Genomic DNA, 16548 nt, shown 5'->3' on the forward strand with positions numbered 1-16548 from the left:
ATACAACTATCATCTGCAAGACAAATACATAATCATTATTATGGATATTAAAGTCCAAGAGGTGTTATGTTATAAAATTATGTATCTTAAAAATAATTTTGATAAACTTTATGGGAAAAGAAGGGCAAGGTCAAGATAATTACAACAGGAAGATGCGACTGAAATTGGGTGATTAGTGAAGGCTTTCCTCATAAAGTGACATTTAAGGTTAAAGATGTTTGTTCTAAGCATATACAAAGGCCCTATAGCAGAAAGGTTTGTGACACATTTGAATAAAAAAACAAAAAAAGGTCTATGTTATTGGAGCATAGTAAACAAGAGAAAAAGTGGTAGAAGGTGAATCAGGGCAATCAAGCAGAGATCAGATAATGTATAAGCTTGTCTTATGTAAAGACTTTTAGACTTTAGAACAATAAAAAGCCAGTGAAGGGTTTACATTAAGGGACTACTCTTAAAGCTTCACTTTCTGTGTTGAAAATGAGTTGGATTAAAAGGGATTGAGGTTCGATATATAAATAACCACTCAGGACTACAAGAGTAATCCAGTTAAAAGATGATGGCATTTTAGATACCCACCCCTCCACCATGGGTAAATGAGCAGTTCCCTCTCTTATAGTACAGGGCGATCCCCAAAGCTTCAAAACCAAGCCCAGTTTCACACTCTTAAAAAAATTTTTATTTAAGTAATCTGTACACCCAACATGGAGCTCTTGAACTCACAACCCCAAGATCAAGAGTCAGATGCTCTTCCAATTGGGCCAGCCAGGCGCTCCCAGTTTCACACTTTGACTCTTGTCCCCACCATTATGTCTATTTCAATTCTCACCCCCCGCCACCACCTTTCACTATTGGAGTACTATTGGCTTAAACAGATTATAGACTATATGATAATAGAAATAGTTTTTGTTTAGGGGCACCTTGGTGGCTCAGTTGGCTAAGTGTCTGACTCCTGATTTCAGCTCAGGTCATGCATGATCTTACTGTTCATGGAATCAAGCCCCACATCAGGCTCTGTGCTGAAAGTGTGGAGCCTGCTTGGGATTTTCACTCTCCCCCCATCCATCTCTGTGCCTCCGCCACTCACACTTTCTCAAAATAAATATTTAAAAAAATAGCTTTTGTTTATACTTCATTTAAAGTATTAGTATAATAATAAGTATGCTGGAAATTAGATATATGAGTTCGATACTCCTTTTACAATTACACGAATAAATCAAACACTAACTCCTACCTTAAGACCATTGGAAGCTGATCGATACTGATGCCCTGTACAAATACTAGATAGGCCAGAGAAGCCATAGAGTCTGCTAACTGTTTGTCTTCTTCTTCCTCAAATTCAAGATAATCCCATGTCTTCTTTTTCCTTCCATGATTAACAATCATTTTGGGGAAAGGATGTCCAATTGCTGATAAGAAACCCTGTTGAAATGGATAAAAAAAAGTAAGCTACAGCAGACAGACTCTAGTATGCTTTTCCCACCCTCCCGTGCCATATTCACATCCTGTATAATCCTCACCTCTTGAGTGTGAGTGAGACCTGTTGGACTTGCTTCAACCTAACAGAATATGGCAAGATACCACCCCATGATTAGATTTTGTTATGACAAGAAGTGAAAGGATTTTTTGCAGATGTATCTAAGGTTCCAAATCAGTTGATTCGGGGTTATTAGAAAGGTGACTATCTCTGGTGGGCCTGAATTAATCAGGTAGAAGTCTTTAAAAAAGAGTCCAGTCCAGTCTGGGGCACCTGGGTGGCTCAGTTGGTTAAGTGTCTGACTCTTGGTTTCAGCTCAGGTCATGGTCTCCCAGCTTCATGGGTTCGAGCCCCACATCAGGCTCTGCACTGGCAATGAGGAGACTGCTTGGGGATTCTCTCTTTCTCCTCTCTCTCTGTGCCCACCCCCCCACCTTGCACTGTCTCTTGTCTCTCTCAAAATAAATAAACTTTATTAAAAAAAAAATAAAAAATAAAAAAGGGCCCAGTCCCTCCTTGAGAGTCAGAAACTCACCGCTGGAGGCATTAAAGAACTAAGCTTCCATGTTATGAGAGGGTCTATGGAGAGGGCTGTCTGTAGGAACAACCTCTAGGAACTGAAAGTGGTTCCTGACCAAATAGCCAACAGGAAAATGGGGACCTCAATCTATAGCTTCAAGGAGATAATTTGCCAACAACCTAAGGGAAATGAGTGGGAAGATGAGAAAGTTCTGGAGACAGATGGTGGTAATGGTTGCATGACAACGTGAATGTATTTAATGCCACCGAAATGCACTCTTAAAAATGATTTTTAAAATAGTAAATTTTATGTTATGTATATTTTATCACAATTTTTTTTTAAAGTGCCTGAGGTATTTGAAAGCAATCTAAGAAATGTGAGACATACAAATACCATGAAATGATAGTAAACTAACTACTTAGAAGAAGATTACTCTAGGAACAGTGCTCCAGTGACCACTTTGAGGCTTTGGAAACTGGTGATATCTCATATCACAAGGGTTCTTGTGTCATAAGAGAAAGAGGACCATGAGTGGACAGGATTACAGTTTTACCTTTTTTTTTTAAGGAGGTAAGAGTAGAGAAAAAAAAGACACTCAGGAAACATAAAGCCACTCCTATGCCTCTTATATTATTCCTAACTACAGTATACTAGAAAGCATCTGACCTTCAGAATCCAATGGAATTACCACCTATTAGCTATCAGATACTGGACAAGTTATGTAACTTCTCTAAAGCCTCAGTTTCTTTACCTAGAAAATGATATAATTCCTGTGTCAAATATCTATTGAGAACATCTACAAAAAAAATATGAGGAGAGCCTGAGTGGCTCAGTCAGTTAAGCATCCAACTCTCAATTTCAGCTCAGGTCATGATCTCTTGGTTCGTGAGGTCAAGCCCTGTGCTGGGCTCCGCACTGGGCTCCACGCTGGGCATGGAGCCTGCTTGGGATTCTCTCTCCCTCCTTCTCCCTCTGCCCCTCCCCTGCATAAGCTCGCACGCTCTCCCTTTCAAAAAGTATAAAAAAGTTAGTCATAACATACTATATAAGTCAAAAGGGAATGTCAAGAACAGCTAAATCAGAATACTGACTTTCCACATATTCACTCATTTATTTAATAAATACTTGAGTATCAGGCACTGGGCCTGACATTGTAGGGAATAATAAAGTCAAATAAGACTTTTCCAGCCTTCAAGGAAGTAAAATCTGCTGATCCCAGATGGCTCCATTAGTCATTTCAGAACACAAAAAAGAACCAAGGGAAATCATCCACAGTCACAAGAGACTGCTATTCAGCTACCAGATGCTAAATATATATACTGCTATACTGATTTTCAAAGCCATGCAGTCTTGTTATAGCTGTAAGAAAAAAAGTTTACTGTACTTGGATTCCAAATGTCCTCTTAACCATGAAGCTCCATTTCTTCATTCAGCCAATATTAGATGTATTTTTTCCCAGAGTAAGGTTAGCCTTTTAAAAACCCATTATACATAGCCAGATTCTACAGTGCTACTTTGGGATTATCTGGGGTCCACCTGTGTCCAAATTAGGGCCTTCACAATCTACCCACACACCAGCAGTCTTGCTCAGACCCAGGATGTACCTGCCACTCTACAATTTCTCATGGCAGACTTGGCCCTTTTTTTAAAGCATGTTTCTATGCTGAAACCCTTGGGGCATTCAAACAGTTCTCTATCAAAAAACTTCTGCCAGGGCACCTGGGTGGCTCAGTCAGTTAAGTGTCTCTTAATTTCAGCTCAGGTCATGATCTCATGGTTCCTGGGTTTGAGACCTGCATCAGGTACCATGCTGACAGCGCAGAGCCTGCTTGGGATTCTCTCTCCCTCTTTCTCTCTCTGCACCTCCCCAGCTCATGCTCTCTCTCCCCCAAAATAAATAAACTTAAAAAAAAAAAAAAGGCAAAACTTCTGCCAATGGTGGGACAGCTCAAGCTATCAATCTCAAGTGTTCCCACTTATCTGGACTTCTCCAGCATAGAAATGAAGGCACCTCCTCACTTTATCTCCTACCCTGATTTTACCTCTGCTTGATTGCTTTGTGCTTCCTCACTTCTATAAGATCTAAACTTTCTTCCCTATACCCTCAATCTTTTCATAGAATACTTGCTCTTACTGCTCTAATTAAACCTGACTGATTTCTGGTGGAGGCTGCTCATCCTCTCACACCTCTTACATAGCACAGCCAGGGAGGCAAGAGTGGGGAAGGGTGGTATAGGTAGAGGCTGGGTATTACCTTGGTTCTTCCTGTACTCTCAAGCAAAAGCACATTTTCCTTTGAGGTAGATACTGACCTTTTATTGTTCTTATCTCTGCCATATGCTGACTTCCTGGTCATTTCCCCACATTCACTGAAGACTTTGGTACCTGCTCACAATCTTCTCTATCCAACTGCTACGATGTGGGAAAGTTCAGTGTTCACATAGGTAACTCCTCTAACAGTCCAGCCTCATGGTTCTTGATTTCTAAATTCCAGTGACCCTAACTTCTAATTCATTTCAGCACGTAATCCCATCCTGAACCTCTGTCAGCATTTGGAGCTATTCCATATTAGATACTAAACTCCAGCATTTCACTTTCTGACCATAACTTCTTATCCTGTCTCTCCTACCAACCTGCTTTTGTACCTCTGACCTTTCTAGTTCTGTGATCCCTTCATCTAACCTACCTATCTGTCCCCTCCTAACTTCCCTTCTTTCCCTGTCCAACCAAGACATTTCTGGTCATTTGAACTACTTACACCCTGTATTTCCTTTAGCTCCATCTACCCAATAAAATGCCAGCTTTGGAAAAAAAACTACCATCCACCTTCTCTACTTCCACACCCAGTCAATTGACTACTGTTGAAGAAAAAAATCATACACAAATACAGACTGTTACCACTATAGTTGTGGTCTTCAATCACAGCTGAGTGCTCAGACTAGTGACTAATGCTTTCATAGTCTTCTACCATCTCTTTTCTTTTCCCTTCAGTATTCCAAACCTTTACCAGTTCCTTGAAGCCCCCATTTCTACCTCCTCATTCTTAACAGATCTCCTTCACCTAAAAATCTGAGGCCAGTGGGTTTGAGTCCTTTCAATTGTAATATTCCATTCCTGCTATAAATTTCGCTGCATACATACCCATTCTTACCTCCTCCAGGTGTCCTTGCTCCTGTGGCCAGCTGTGTGCTCTCGAGCCACATTATTTCAGTTATCCCATTATACTTCTCTTTTCCCCCTCTAATGGTTCCTATCCCTTCGAGTCTATAAATACACATGCTCAAGCCTCCCTATCTCCCCTATTACCTTCCTACCCCAAGTTCATGTCTTCTGGCTACTGCTTCTTCTTTCTTATCCTTCCTCTTTTGAAGAACACCTTATACTAGCTCCCCCCTATTTCTCATTTTTCATGCACCCCTTTATCCACTCTACTGTTTTTTGTCTCCAACACTCCACTTAAACTGTTCTTGCTAAAATTATCAATGCCATCTTCCTAAATCCAATGGATGCCCTTCAGCTGTTACTTTACAGGCTCTCTCTGCTGCATTTAACACTACCAATCACTTCTTTCTTCCTGAAACTCTACTACCCCAGTTTCTGTGATACTTGTACAACCTCTGTGACCCTTCTTCCTTGGTCTCTTTGGTGGACTTATCTTAAGTGTTGGTACTCTGTAGGGTTCAGTCCTAAACCCTTTTCTTTTCTCACAATGACCCACCTCTTTAGGTGATCTCATCAAAGCATGATCATTATTCAAAATTTATTCCTTAAAAACCTGCTCTCTGGGAACTGGCTATATATTAAGAAATTTACTGCTAATCTTGCTAGATGTCATAATGGATTGTGGTTGTGTTTTTATAAGTCCTTACTAGTTAAAGAAGCATAGTTAAAAGACTTATGGAAGAAATGATAGATCTATGACTGGCTATAAAATACCATAGTAGGGAAAACAAAGGAGGATAGATAAAACAAGATTGGCAAAATGTCAAAAATTGTTAAAGCTGAGTAATGGGTATACCAGGGGTACATTATATTGTTCTTTCCACTTTTCTGAATGTTTTTAAATTACCTTAATAAAAAAAAATTTTTTAAGCACAAAACACCTTGTTCTTTGTTCTGTATTCTCTATCTCAGCTACTGGCACTTTCATCTGCCCAGTTACCCAAGCACAAAACTTATGAATCAACGTTTCAACCATTTTTCTAAATCCAATTAATGACCAAATTTTGTCAATTTTACCTACTATGAAGTTTTTTATTTTGCCCTCTCCCCTTCATCTCTACCATTTCTATAATCAGGATCCCACTAGTTCTCACCTAATTCCCAACACACACCTAAGGATCTCCCTATTTTCAATCTTATTTCTGTTAAATTCAACCTCCACTGAAGTGATGAATCCAAAACAAATACATCACTCCCAGGCTTAAAATCCTATAACAGCCACCAACTTTCATAGCTATTTTCTCAAAATAGGGTACATATATCATATATAGTAATTTTTATACAATATCCACTGGATTATACTGTACTCTAATATTGCCAACAGTGAAGAGGCCCTGTTATGGTCGGTTATGTACTCCTTGGAAAACTCCTCCCTTTCTCTCCTTCTATGTCACTCTTAGCCTCTTCCCTACTATCTTGACCATCAGCATTAATTCCATTAACTACATAACCCTATTCATATCATCTCTCCTCAAAATCTAGTTCCCCTACATTTCTGACATCTCCTCTTCGAAACCCTTCTCCTACCTCTTCTCAGATTTCAGATACCCTTCAGGTATGACCTGTGGAACTTACAGTTATCAGCAAAATTCATTCTTCTTGAAATGGTCTCTTACCTCTTTTGCTCTAAAGGTAACCTGACTCCTCTGACAACAACTACTTTGTCTGAAAACCTCTCACAGGTTGTTATTTTTTCACCCATATCCACTATATCAAGCCTGGAAGTAAAATACCTGTTCTCCTTGCTATTTCTAGGCCATTCTCCCCCTTCCTCTCTAAAACCCCTCTCTTCAACCCCTTTGAAACTTATTTCATATGACTATATTAGATCTACCCCAAGGTCACACCATTAATTGGGTTTCTGACATTATTCTTAATCATAATTCTGTGTAACTTAAATGTGCAACCAAAGATCTTCTAATATCCTGGAATCTCAGGTACTTCACTTTGGTCCAATGATTTCAGCCTCTACTTCTCCTAAGAACACTCACTCCATGGTCATACCCCAGACATTATTAATAACTAACTTTTCCACAGTGTAACTGCAAGCATCCTGTTCTTTAACCTCCAATCTTTTCAGGTCATTCCCTTTAGTAACCTAGCTCTGACAACTTGTCAGTCACATCAGGACCTACAATCCAGTGATCCCATCATCTATTCACTGTCTCTCACATTTAGTATATCCTAACTTCCCTCCTTACTCAGCTTAAATTCTACTGTGCGTCACAGTCACTTCCCCGCATACATGCTCAATGCCATTTCCTCTCTCTTGCTTTGTAGAACTCCCACAGTTCTCAAAACCTGACCTATTTAAATCCACTTTCTTCCTATGTTGCACCTACCATCATACAGCTGAACATAGCTGAAGAAAACCCACAACCACAGTGGCTGCTCTAACCTGAAATTCATGACTATCAATCTCAAGTACATATTTTTCCATATTTCACATTAGTTCCCTAATAAAGAATCTCAGCACACTTAAAAATACTGGATACATTAAGCCAAATTACTTTTCAAATGAAATTTACTTATTTCTGGAGGTATTTTGAAAATATTTATCATGACCCTTAAAACTGAGGATATCCTTTGGCACAGAAATTCTACTTCTAGGAATTGACTTTAAGAAAACAACTAAAGAAATATATAAAGATTTCGTTAAAAGGATACTTATCACAGACTTAACAGTTAACAAAAGAAAACTGGAATTGTTCTATAATAATGAAAAACTGGAGAAAACCTAAGTGTTGAGCTAGATGGCCCAGGTCAAACATATTATAAAAGGTCCATACCATGGAATACTATGGACAATGGAAAGACAATGGAAAATTATTCATAATATGCTAAGAGAAATAAAGTACATTCCAAAAGGGTATGTAGATAGACTCTTCTAAAAAATTATTTACACATATGTATAAATTTATTTATAAATATAAAAGCAAAGTCTAGAAGGTATTAATTTCATTACCTAAATAATATTATTGATGTTTATCTTCCATCTTTTTATCTGTGTTCTACAAAAAATACATATTGCCTAATTAATAACGTATCAACATACATGACCACGTGCAGTACATGAGAATATAGCAGGACAACATTTTAAATTATAGCAGATTTTATGGCAGATTAAATTAGCTGTACTTACTATTATTTCAGATGCAAAACATCTTAAAGGATCATTTCCAGCTTCTTTAGATTGCTCAAAGAATTGTGCTGTCAGCAAAGGGCATTTCAAGCTTTTGAAACAACTAAGGTGTAAGAAACGGGTTACTGTGAACACAGCATTTCCTAAGTATAAAATACCTAATTTTATAAACATATCCAAGTTAATTTTACATGAAAAATAACATAAGCACCAATAACTCAATGGCTTATAAAACTGGTGATGTAACATCCTTCTTACCAGTATTGGGGAAAGCATGAGAACTCCTTGCTAGACTCAATGTGGTAAGACTGACTTCCATGTCTGGACTGTATCAATGATTACTGAATGTTTGTTTGAGGATCAGTGCTATTCTCCATGATGTAGATTTCATCAGGTCAAAGAAAAATTGGGACAATGTAATTTTTTTTCATAGAGCTGTATTTGTTTTATTTACAAAACCAAATTTTATTCTATGATTAAGCCCCTCCTACTTCTTTAGTTTAAATATCTTTAGTTTCATGAAATAATGCATTTTATAAATGGTAAAAAAAATTTTTTTAATGTCCTAACCTGAAAAAATAGAAAGCTAACAGTTTTAGTCTACAAAATTTAAAAGATAAAATTGTTGGTCCATGTAATTAAATAGTCCAACACTGTCCAACAGAAATACAATACAAGCTCCATATATGATTTAAAATCTTCCAGTAGTCACATTAAAAAAAAAAACAGGGGGGTGGGGGCGGCGTCTGGGTGGCTCAGTTGGTGAAGCGTCTGACTTCAGCTCAGGTCATGATCTCATGGTTTATGAGTTCGAGCCCCACATCGGGCTCTGTGCTGACAGCTAGACCCTGGAGCCTGCTTCAGGTTATGTATCTCCCTCTCTCTCTCTGCCCCTCCCCAACTTGTGCTCTGTCTCTGTCTCTATTAAAAATAAATAAAATGTAAAAAAAAAAAAAAGGGAAATTTTAATAATTTATCTTATTAACTCAATGTATCTGAAATACTACTATGTGAATATGTTAATATAAAAATTATTGAGGTATTTTGGCATTTTTTTATAACAAGTCTTCAAAATGCAGGGAGCATTTTATACTTAAAGAACATCTTAATTTGGAATAGCCATATGTCAAGTGCTTGATAGCCATACTGAACAGTGCATGTTTAGTCTATAGTGCCCCCCAGATTGAATGGTATTGGGTACTCTTACCGTTTTTGTGGTCAAGTTGGATGTTTAACTGTCTGGTGCTGCTTCTGTTGCTTTCAAAGGGAGAGCAAAAACATAATTCCCCCACAGAAAGACCAGATTCTTTAGCTACACCTATTTCCCCTGCTTTTATTATTCACTTGCTATGATGAGTAAAGCCAAGTCAAAGAAGAATATCAAGTAAATTAAACAAATGGATTTGGGTTTTTAATTTTTAAAAATGTAGAACATGGCATTTAATGAGGCATGGACCACTGAACCCCATAATCTTCTAAAATTCAAAATCTGAAACTAAACATCTACATCCAAGGCAAAAAAATAAAACAAAGAAACATAAATTAACTGAGCTATCAATTACTTAATTCCATTGTGAAATGTTACCAAAAAATATACTTACAATTTCAGTAATTCATCCTTTAACTTTTCATTTTCACTTTCCACTGAGTTTTCTTTGTTATTAATGACTTCTTCCACAAAAGGCTTAGTGAATTCTATTAAGGCCTTGCAACACTGACAAAGGCCATAGTCATCTGTTTGTATTTGTTCTTTTGAATATGGAACAGGAAGGAGAGATAGCTGACTCCAAAGAGTGGACAGCGCTAATCCAACTGAATATGCCTTGTTGTTACGAAGTTTCTGAATCACTAAAACAGAGACCAAGTTGTGACTTGAGGTAGCTCCATTAAGTATGCTAAACATGGGACAAGTCCAGTAAACACAGAATTATAACACACTTTTTTAAAAAAAATATTGTAACGATGATCACTGGGTTCTTCTCCTGAAACCAATACTACACTGTATGTTAACCAACTTGAATTTAAATAAATTTAAATAATAAAAAAATATATTGTAACAACTCTGAAATCAGGATAACATAGCTTAATTGGTAGTTTTTTTTTTTTCCTTCTTAGTGGTGTATGAAATATTGGAGCATCTTACCATCATGGCACCTTACAATAGATGCCATGTTTAAGTATGTTTCTAAGAGTTTACATGGTTAAGGCAGAAACACTTCGTTCCACATTTTTTGGTCATTCTAAGTATCAAATAAGAGAAAGAAATACAAAGAAATATATTTATAAAATATAAAGCACTGTAAAAATGAGAGGTAGTATTATTAGATTTTCCTTTCTAGGAGATTTTGAGTATTTCAAGTGGTACACAGCTGCTTTATTCTCATTTAAAATGGATTTACTCTAACTTCTGACTCTGGGTCCTTCTATCAGATTCTGAGCTATATGTAAGTCATAAAATGAAGAAGTGGTCTCAGCTCATGGATACTGTCTGCTCTGGATGCTAAGGTCCATTGCTTAACAATAATGTTACTGCACTCAACCATAAAGACTTTTCTTCACTTGTTTCACTCAGCAGCACCTTTGCTATTCCCAGCCTCAACTTCCCAAGACAGAGGATGAGCAATGCCCCGCGTGATACGGTTTTTAACCAAGATACACGACCTATCACAATGCTAACAGAATGAGTACTGCAGACATCATAGAGGCAATCCTTTAAATATGTTTACAGGGAAATTTCTAGATATAAGTTGTAGATAGGAAGATTAGACAAAAAGCTACAGATTATAACACAGTCCCTGAAAATAGCATGACATTCAACAAAATCTATTCTGGGTACCGTCTGTGCCAGTATTGTCATCTTCTATAGGCAGCAGGATTCAAACGGGCACTGCTATTGCTAGTTTAAGCAGAGTACTCAATAATTAGTCATAAATCTTACTTTGATATAGTACTGACATTTTAGAGTAGTATCAAGAACTTAACACAGATAAAACAAGAAACTCTTAGATATCAAAATACTCATTACCTGTTTGTAATGGCTGAAGTAAAAGAAGAATTATCTGAGATATCTGTTTTCCAGAGGGCTCTTCAATCAGTTCAAGCAAACCCAACAATAATTCCTTTGGATTACATAACTATAAAAATATTCACAATTGAACCTGTTTAATACAAGTTGTATTTAAAGCCACATGATTACTAGTTTTAAAAGGCAGCATATACTGAGAAAATACCATTATTTTTGCCTAACAGTACAACACCTCATATAACCTAAAAAAATACACGAGCAAAACATAGAATCTGACTGTCAAATCACTATAAACCTAAAAAGAAGCAAGAATGAGTCTCTTAATAGACAACTACCTTTTGGAGACTTAAATTCCTCGCTAAAGGAGAAGTCAGAAAAACAGGGAGAAGGAAGAACTTGATTACCAGACTTCAGTTTCTTTTGAGCTTTGCCCGTCTACTCTGAAGGATACTATAGTAGTTTCTCAGGCTTCCAGCAAGTGGGGCCTTTCTATCTCACCCTGCCAGGGTATTTCTGAGTGCAGTCTTTGTTGTCCTTCCTGAACAGATGAAACTTTGCATTGTCTTCTGACTAGCCATAATCACCTCACTTGCCTTTTTTTTTTTTAAAGTCCTCATTGTTAATAACTACTATCTAGATGGGGTTTCCTCTTTCCAAGTACTGTATATATTTTTATTTGCAGTGATCTCTAAGTAGACTCTTACAACGTTCTTTTCCTTAGAATTTATCTTTCTTTACTTTTTAGAATTTATCTTTTTTACTTTTAACTCTAACAACCTTTCCCCAAGGGTCTCTAAGGTTGTTGGTCACAACTAATCTGCATCCTATTACCATGTCCACCGTTATCACTTGCATTCTAGGTTTTTTATATCCTTTTAGAGAACATACCACAGAGAAAAGAGCATTGGCATTTGCTAGTTGCAATGTTGCTAAAAGAACAGTGTGGCCTTGAATTGCCTCTCTAAACCCTGAATTCCGTATCTATACAATAAGCTACTTATTAAAAATAGAATTTTTAGGTATCTTCTTTGAGATTCTGAATCAGTGGGTCTGAGATGAGGTTAGATAATTCTACCCAGAAATTTGGAAAAACGGAAATGGATTTGCTCATCCAATCAATAAGATTGGGCCTTTTCTCCAAAGAGTCCCCTCCTATATTTTCATTAACTAAAAGCTTTGTCACCCCAAATAAGCATTAAACGTTAAAGGGAATTACAAAATACTGCTGGCTATTGGGACAAAGAGAACCTAATTTTGTTAACTTACCTTTACCAATAAATCAAGCATCAGAAAATAATGTTTTCTTTTCTCATCTTCCTTATTCCACAAAAGACATCGAACAACAGGGCCAACAAGATTCCAGCCCATATTATTGATGATGACCTGTAAAAACATTTTCAGAGTAAAGCAAATACTGCCATCTATAGGACTCTTACACTGAGCTTTCTGATCTTGAAGGAGCTGAGAATTCCCTCTGAAGAGCTAAGATGAGACAAATGAAGTCTACAGCATTTCACCAGGGACTTCTTAGGGTTCGCTGCTAGCAAATACAACATTTTAAAATAGTTTTTTTTTAATACTTTCACTGAGGAAATGTGAATGGGCATTTACTTTAAATCAGGCAAGTTCATGATTGAAATAGGTCTTCTATTTCTAACAAGAGAGTTAATTTATTTAATATAAGCAAATACTTAATTTTCATGGAGAATTTTGCTCTCCTAATTCATAAAGAAATCCACCCAATGCTCATGAACCTTTTAAATAAAGTTCCTTGGAAAATATGCAAACATGTTATAATTATGTAACTTATGTAAAAGAAGGGGATGCCACCTTAGTTAATTTTTCTCCTACATAAAAGTTGCTTCTATTTTCTTTCTTTCTAAATTTTTAATGTTCATTTGTGAGAGAGAGAGACAGACAGAGTGTGAGCGGGGGAGGGGCAGAGAGAGAGCGAGACACAGAATCTGAAGCAGGCTCCAGGCTCTGAGCTGTCAGCACAGAGCCTGACATGGGGCTCAAACTCACGAACCGTGAGATCATGACCTGAGCCAAAGTCAGACGCTTAACCGACTGAGCCACCCAGGCGCCCCACAAGTTGCTTCTTTTCAAAGCAACTTGCTTTGAAAGCAAGTTGCTTTTTCTTTTCAAGATATTCCAGAGTGCTTATCACATAAATAAAAGTTTACCTTTTTAGTGATTCACATTCACTATCACAACTACTATTTTCAGAACTATCAACAATGTACTCCACTTCTCTGGCTTGATTTTACTTCAACTCATCAGTATTTTATCAAGAATATACTACTATATGTCAAGTCCCTAAAATATTCTGGTGCTAGAAATAAAACAAGAACGTATTAGATAAGATCTCTACCATCACAGAATTACATTCTAGGTTCACTCAAAAATAAAACAAACCCACACATTTGGGAGGAAGACAATGAAGTACAATACCTCCTCCATGACCCCACTCTCCTAAGATAAAGGTAGAGGATAAGGTATAGCAAGAGAAGAGTCCTTTCTGTCTAGGGAAGGCCTCTTCCCAGAAGAGGCAATGGCTAAGTTAAGGCTTATTAGGTAAGTCTGTCAGGCATAGGTAGCTGGGAAACACATTCAAGGCTCTGAAACAGCAATGTGTAAAGGTACCTAAGACTTAACATGTCCTAGAGAACTAGCAACAGAATATGTTAGGGTACGTGAACAAATAGCTTACAAAAGAGGAAATATTTTTTACCTTTTTGCTCATTTATCAATTGGACATTTCAGTGTTTGTCTTTATCAGTCTGCATGAGCTTCCTACATGTTAATATTCCCTTCTTATATTTATGAAAAATAATTATTTGGTTTTTTGACTGTCCTTATTTTTTATATAGCAAAATATACTTTTTGCCTTGGTCTCTTAGGTCTAAAATGGATTTCCTCCTTTAGAGATTCATAAACATTCATTTAAAATTAAATATATATACATTCCCCCTTTCTTTTTATTCAATAAGATTTATGCTAAAAACGTGGCATAAAATGAAGACTTAAATTGATTTTTTTTAAACAAACAGCAAAACAATCGTCCTTTTTACTGAATAGGAAAGATTTCAGCTGATCTCTCAGAATATTCTTTTCATACTAGTTATTTCTGGCTGGCACACTCTTCTCACAGCCCCATATTTTATACCCCTCCTTCCTTCAAATCTCTGTAATTTCACCTAGCATGGTCCATTCCCCAGTCATGCTTTACTTTTTTCTATAGTATTTATCGTTTCTAACACACTATATAATTTATAGTGTAGATACCTGTCTTCATTAGAATTTAACATCTATATGGGCACTGATTTTTGTTTACTGCTATCTATTCCTAGCATCTAGACAAGGGCCTGTTACAAAATAGGTGTTCCATAAATACAGGCGAGTGATATCTATTACCTTTTGGTGTAACAAATTATCCTGCCTCCAAAGATTTGATATTCTGTTTTCTTCCATTTTTTTGTTGTGGCTAAACTTAATATTCAGGTCTTTAATCAGAAACATATTATAAACCTGTTTTTTCCCAAGTTACTAAATACTTATTCCACCATTACTTACCATGACTATACTCGCTTTTTAAAACTTAACTGGTTCCTGGGGCACCTGGGTGGCGCAGTCGGTTAAGCGTCCGACTTCAGCCAGGTCACGATCTCACGGTCCGTGAGTTCGAGCCCCGCGTCGGGCTCTGGGCTGATGGCTCAGAGTCTGGAGCCTGTTTCCGATTCTGTGTCTCCCTCTCTCTCTGCCCCTCCCCTGTTCATGCTCTGTCTCTCTCTGTCCCAAAAATAAATAAATGTTGAAAAAAAAAATTTAAAACTTAACTGGTTCCTGTGAGACTTCTACTTTTCCAACTATGTACTTCTTTCCCTTTCCATTGGTCTACCTCTACCCTGTAAGTGATTCTCTGGGAATAATTATCAAGGAAATTTCAGTTTTGAGTAAGATGTTACATATCTGAACTGAAAAAAAATAATCTTGATAAAATGTTTTATAAACATCATCTCAGCTGCAAGGTATCTAGTTCCTATATAAATAGTGAATGGTTATGAGGAAGGAAAATAAATACTATCCATAAACTACACCTTTTTTAATTTAATACTAACTACCTACAGAATAAGATTGTTATCCCCAAATGACAGATAAGAATGCCAAACTTTAGAGATTACTGCCATGCCCAATATCTAACATCTAAATTGTGGCAAACCAAGATGTGCATATGTCTGTCCAGGTCCAAAGCCCATGTGTTTCCCACTATACCACTGGTTTTCAATGGGGGCTATTTTGTTTCATATCTACCAGGGACATTTGGCAATATCTGGAGACATTTTTGATTGTCATTATGGAATGGGGGGGGAGGGGACAGAGTGGGAGGGTGCTACAAAATATCTATAGTATAAATGTTGAGAAGCCCTGTACTATAGGACAAAGTATTCATATACTTTTTTTTTAAACATTTACACAAAGCAGATTAATAGTCAATTTTGATCAATCCTAATTGCATCACCTGGCAAGAAAATTAAGTTGCAGTCAGTTTGAAACCCTGTCTTACTGGGGCACCTGGGTGGCTCAGTCAGTTAAGCATGTGACTCTTTTTTTTTTTTTTTAATTTTTTTTTTTTCAACGTTTATTTATTTTGGGGACAGAGAGAGACAGAGCATGAATGGGGGAGGGGCAGAGAGAGAGGCAGACACAGAATCGGAAACAGGCTCCAGGCTCTGAGCCATCAGCCCAGAGCCCGATGCGGGGCTGGAACTCACGGACCGCGAGATCGTGACCTGGCTGAAGTCGGACGCTTAACCGACTGTGCCACCCAGGCGCCCCAAGCATGTGACTCTTAATTTCAGCTCAGGTCATAATCTATCTCACTGTTTTAAGATCAAACCCCACAGCATCTCCCAGCTGGGCATGGAGGCTGTGTAAGATTCTTTCTCCCCCTCTGTCCCTTCCCCAACTTTTCTCTCTCAATAAAACAAAATAGAACAAAACAAGAAACACTTGTCTTATCAATGTCTGATCCCTTGGATTTAGCAGACCACACATTACAAAGGTGATTTTCAAGCTATTAAGACTATTAAAGGGTACCTGGGTGGCTCAGTGAGTTAATCGCCTGATTCTTCTTGCTTTCGGCTCAGGTCATGATCTCATTG

The 16548-nt window shown here is 37.4% G+C and overlaps 1 protein-coding gene across 2 annotated transcripts in view; it reads right to left on the reverse strand.

Annotated features, from left to right (window-relative positions):
• The window catches only part of GLMN (glomulin, FKBP associated protein), a 34971-nt gene that overhangs the window by 14735 nt on the left and 3688 nt on the right, over positions 1–16548 (reverse strand). For both annotated transcript variants that reach the window (XM_043575569.1, XM_043575568.1), the window contains exons 4-8: positions 12650–12766; positions 11384–11492; positions 9960–10206; positions 8359–8461; positions 1232–1419 (exon numbers count right to left, since the gene is read on the reverse strand). In XM_043575569.1, coding sequence (XP_043431504.1) covers positions 1232–1419; positions 8359–8461; positions 9960–10206; positions 11384–11492; positions 12650–12766 — 764 coding nt within the window. The remainder of the gene's footprint in view (positions 1–1231; positions 1420–8358; positions 8462–9959; positions 10207–11383; positions 11493–12649; positions 12767–16548) is intronic.

This window comes from Prionailurus bengalensis, chromosome C1 (genome assembly GCF_016509475.1).
Source record: "Prionailurus bengalensis isolate Pbe53 chromosome C1, Fcat_Pben_1.1_paternal_pri, whole genome shotgun sequence".
NCBI lineage: Eukaryota > Metazoa > Chordata > Mammalia > Carnivora > Felidae > Prionailurus > Prionailurus bengalensis.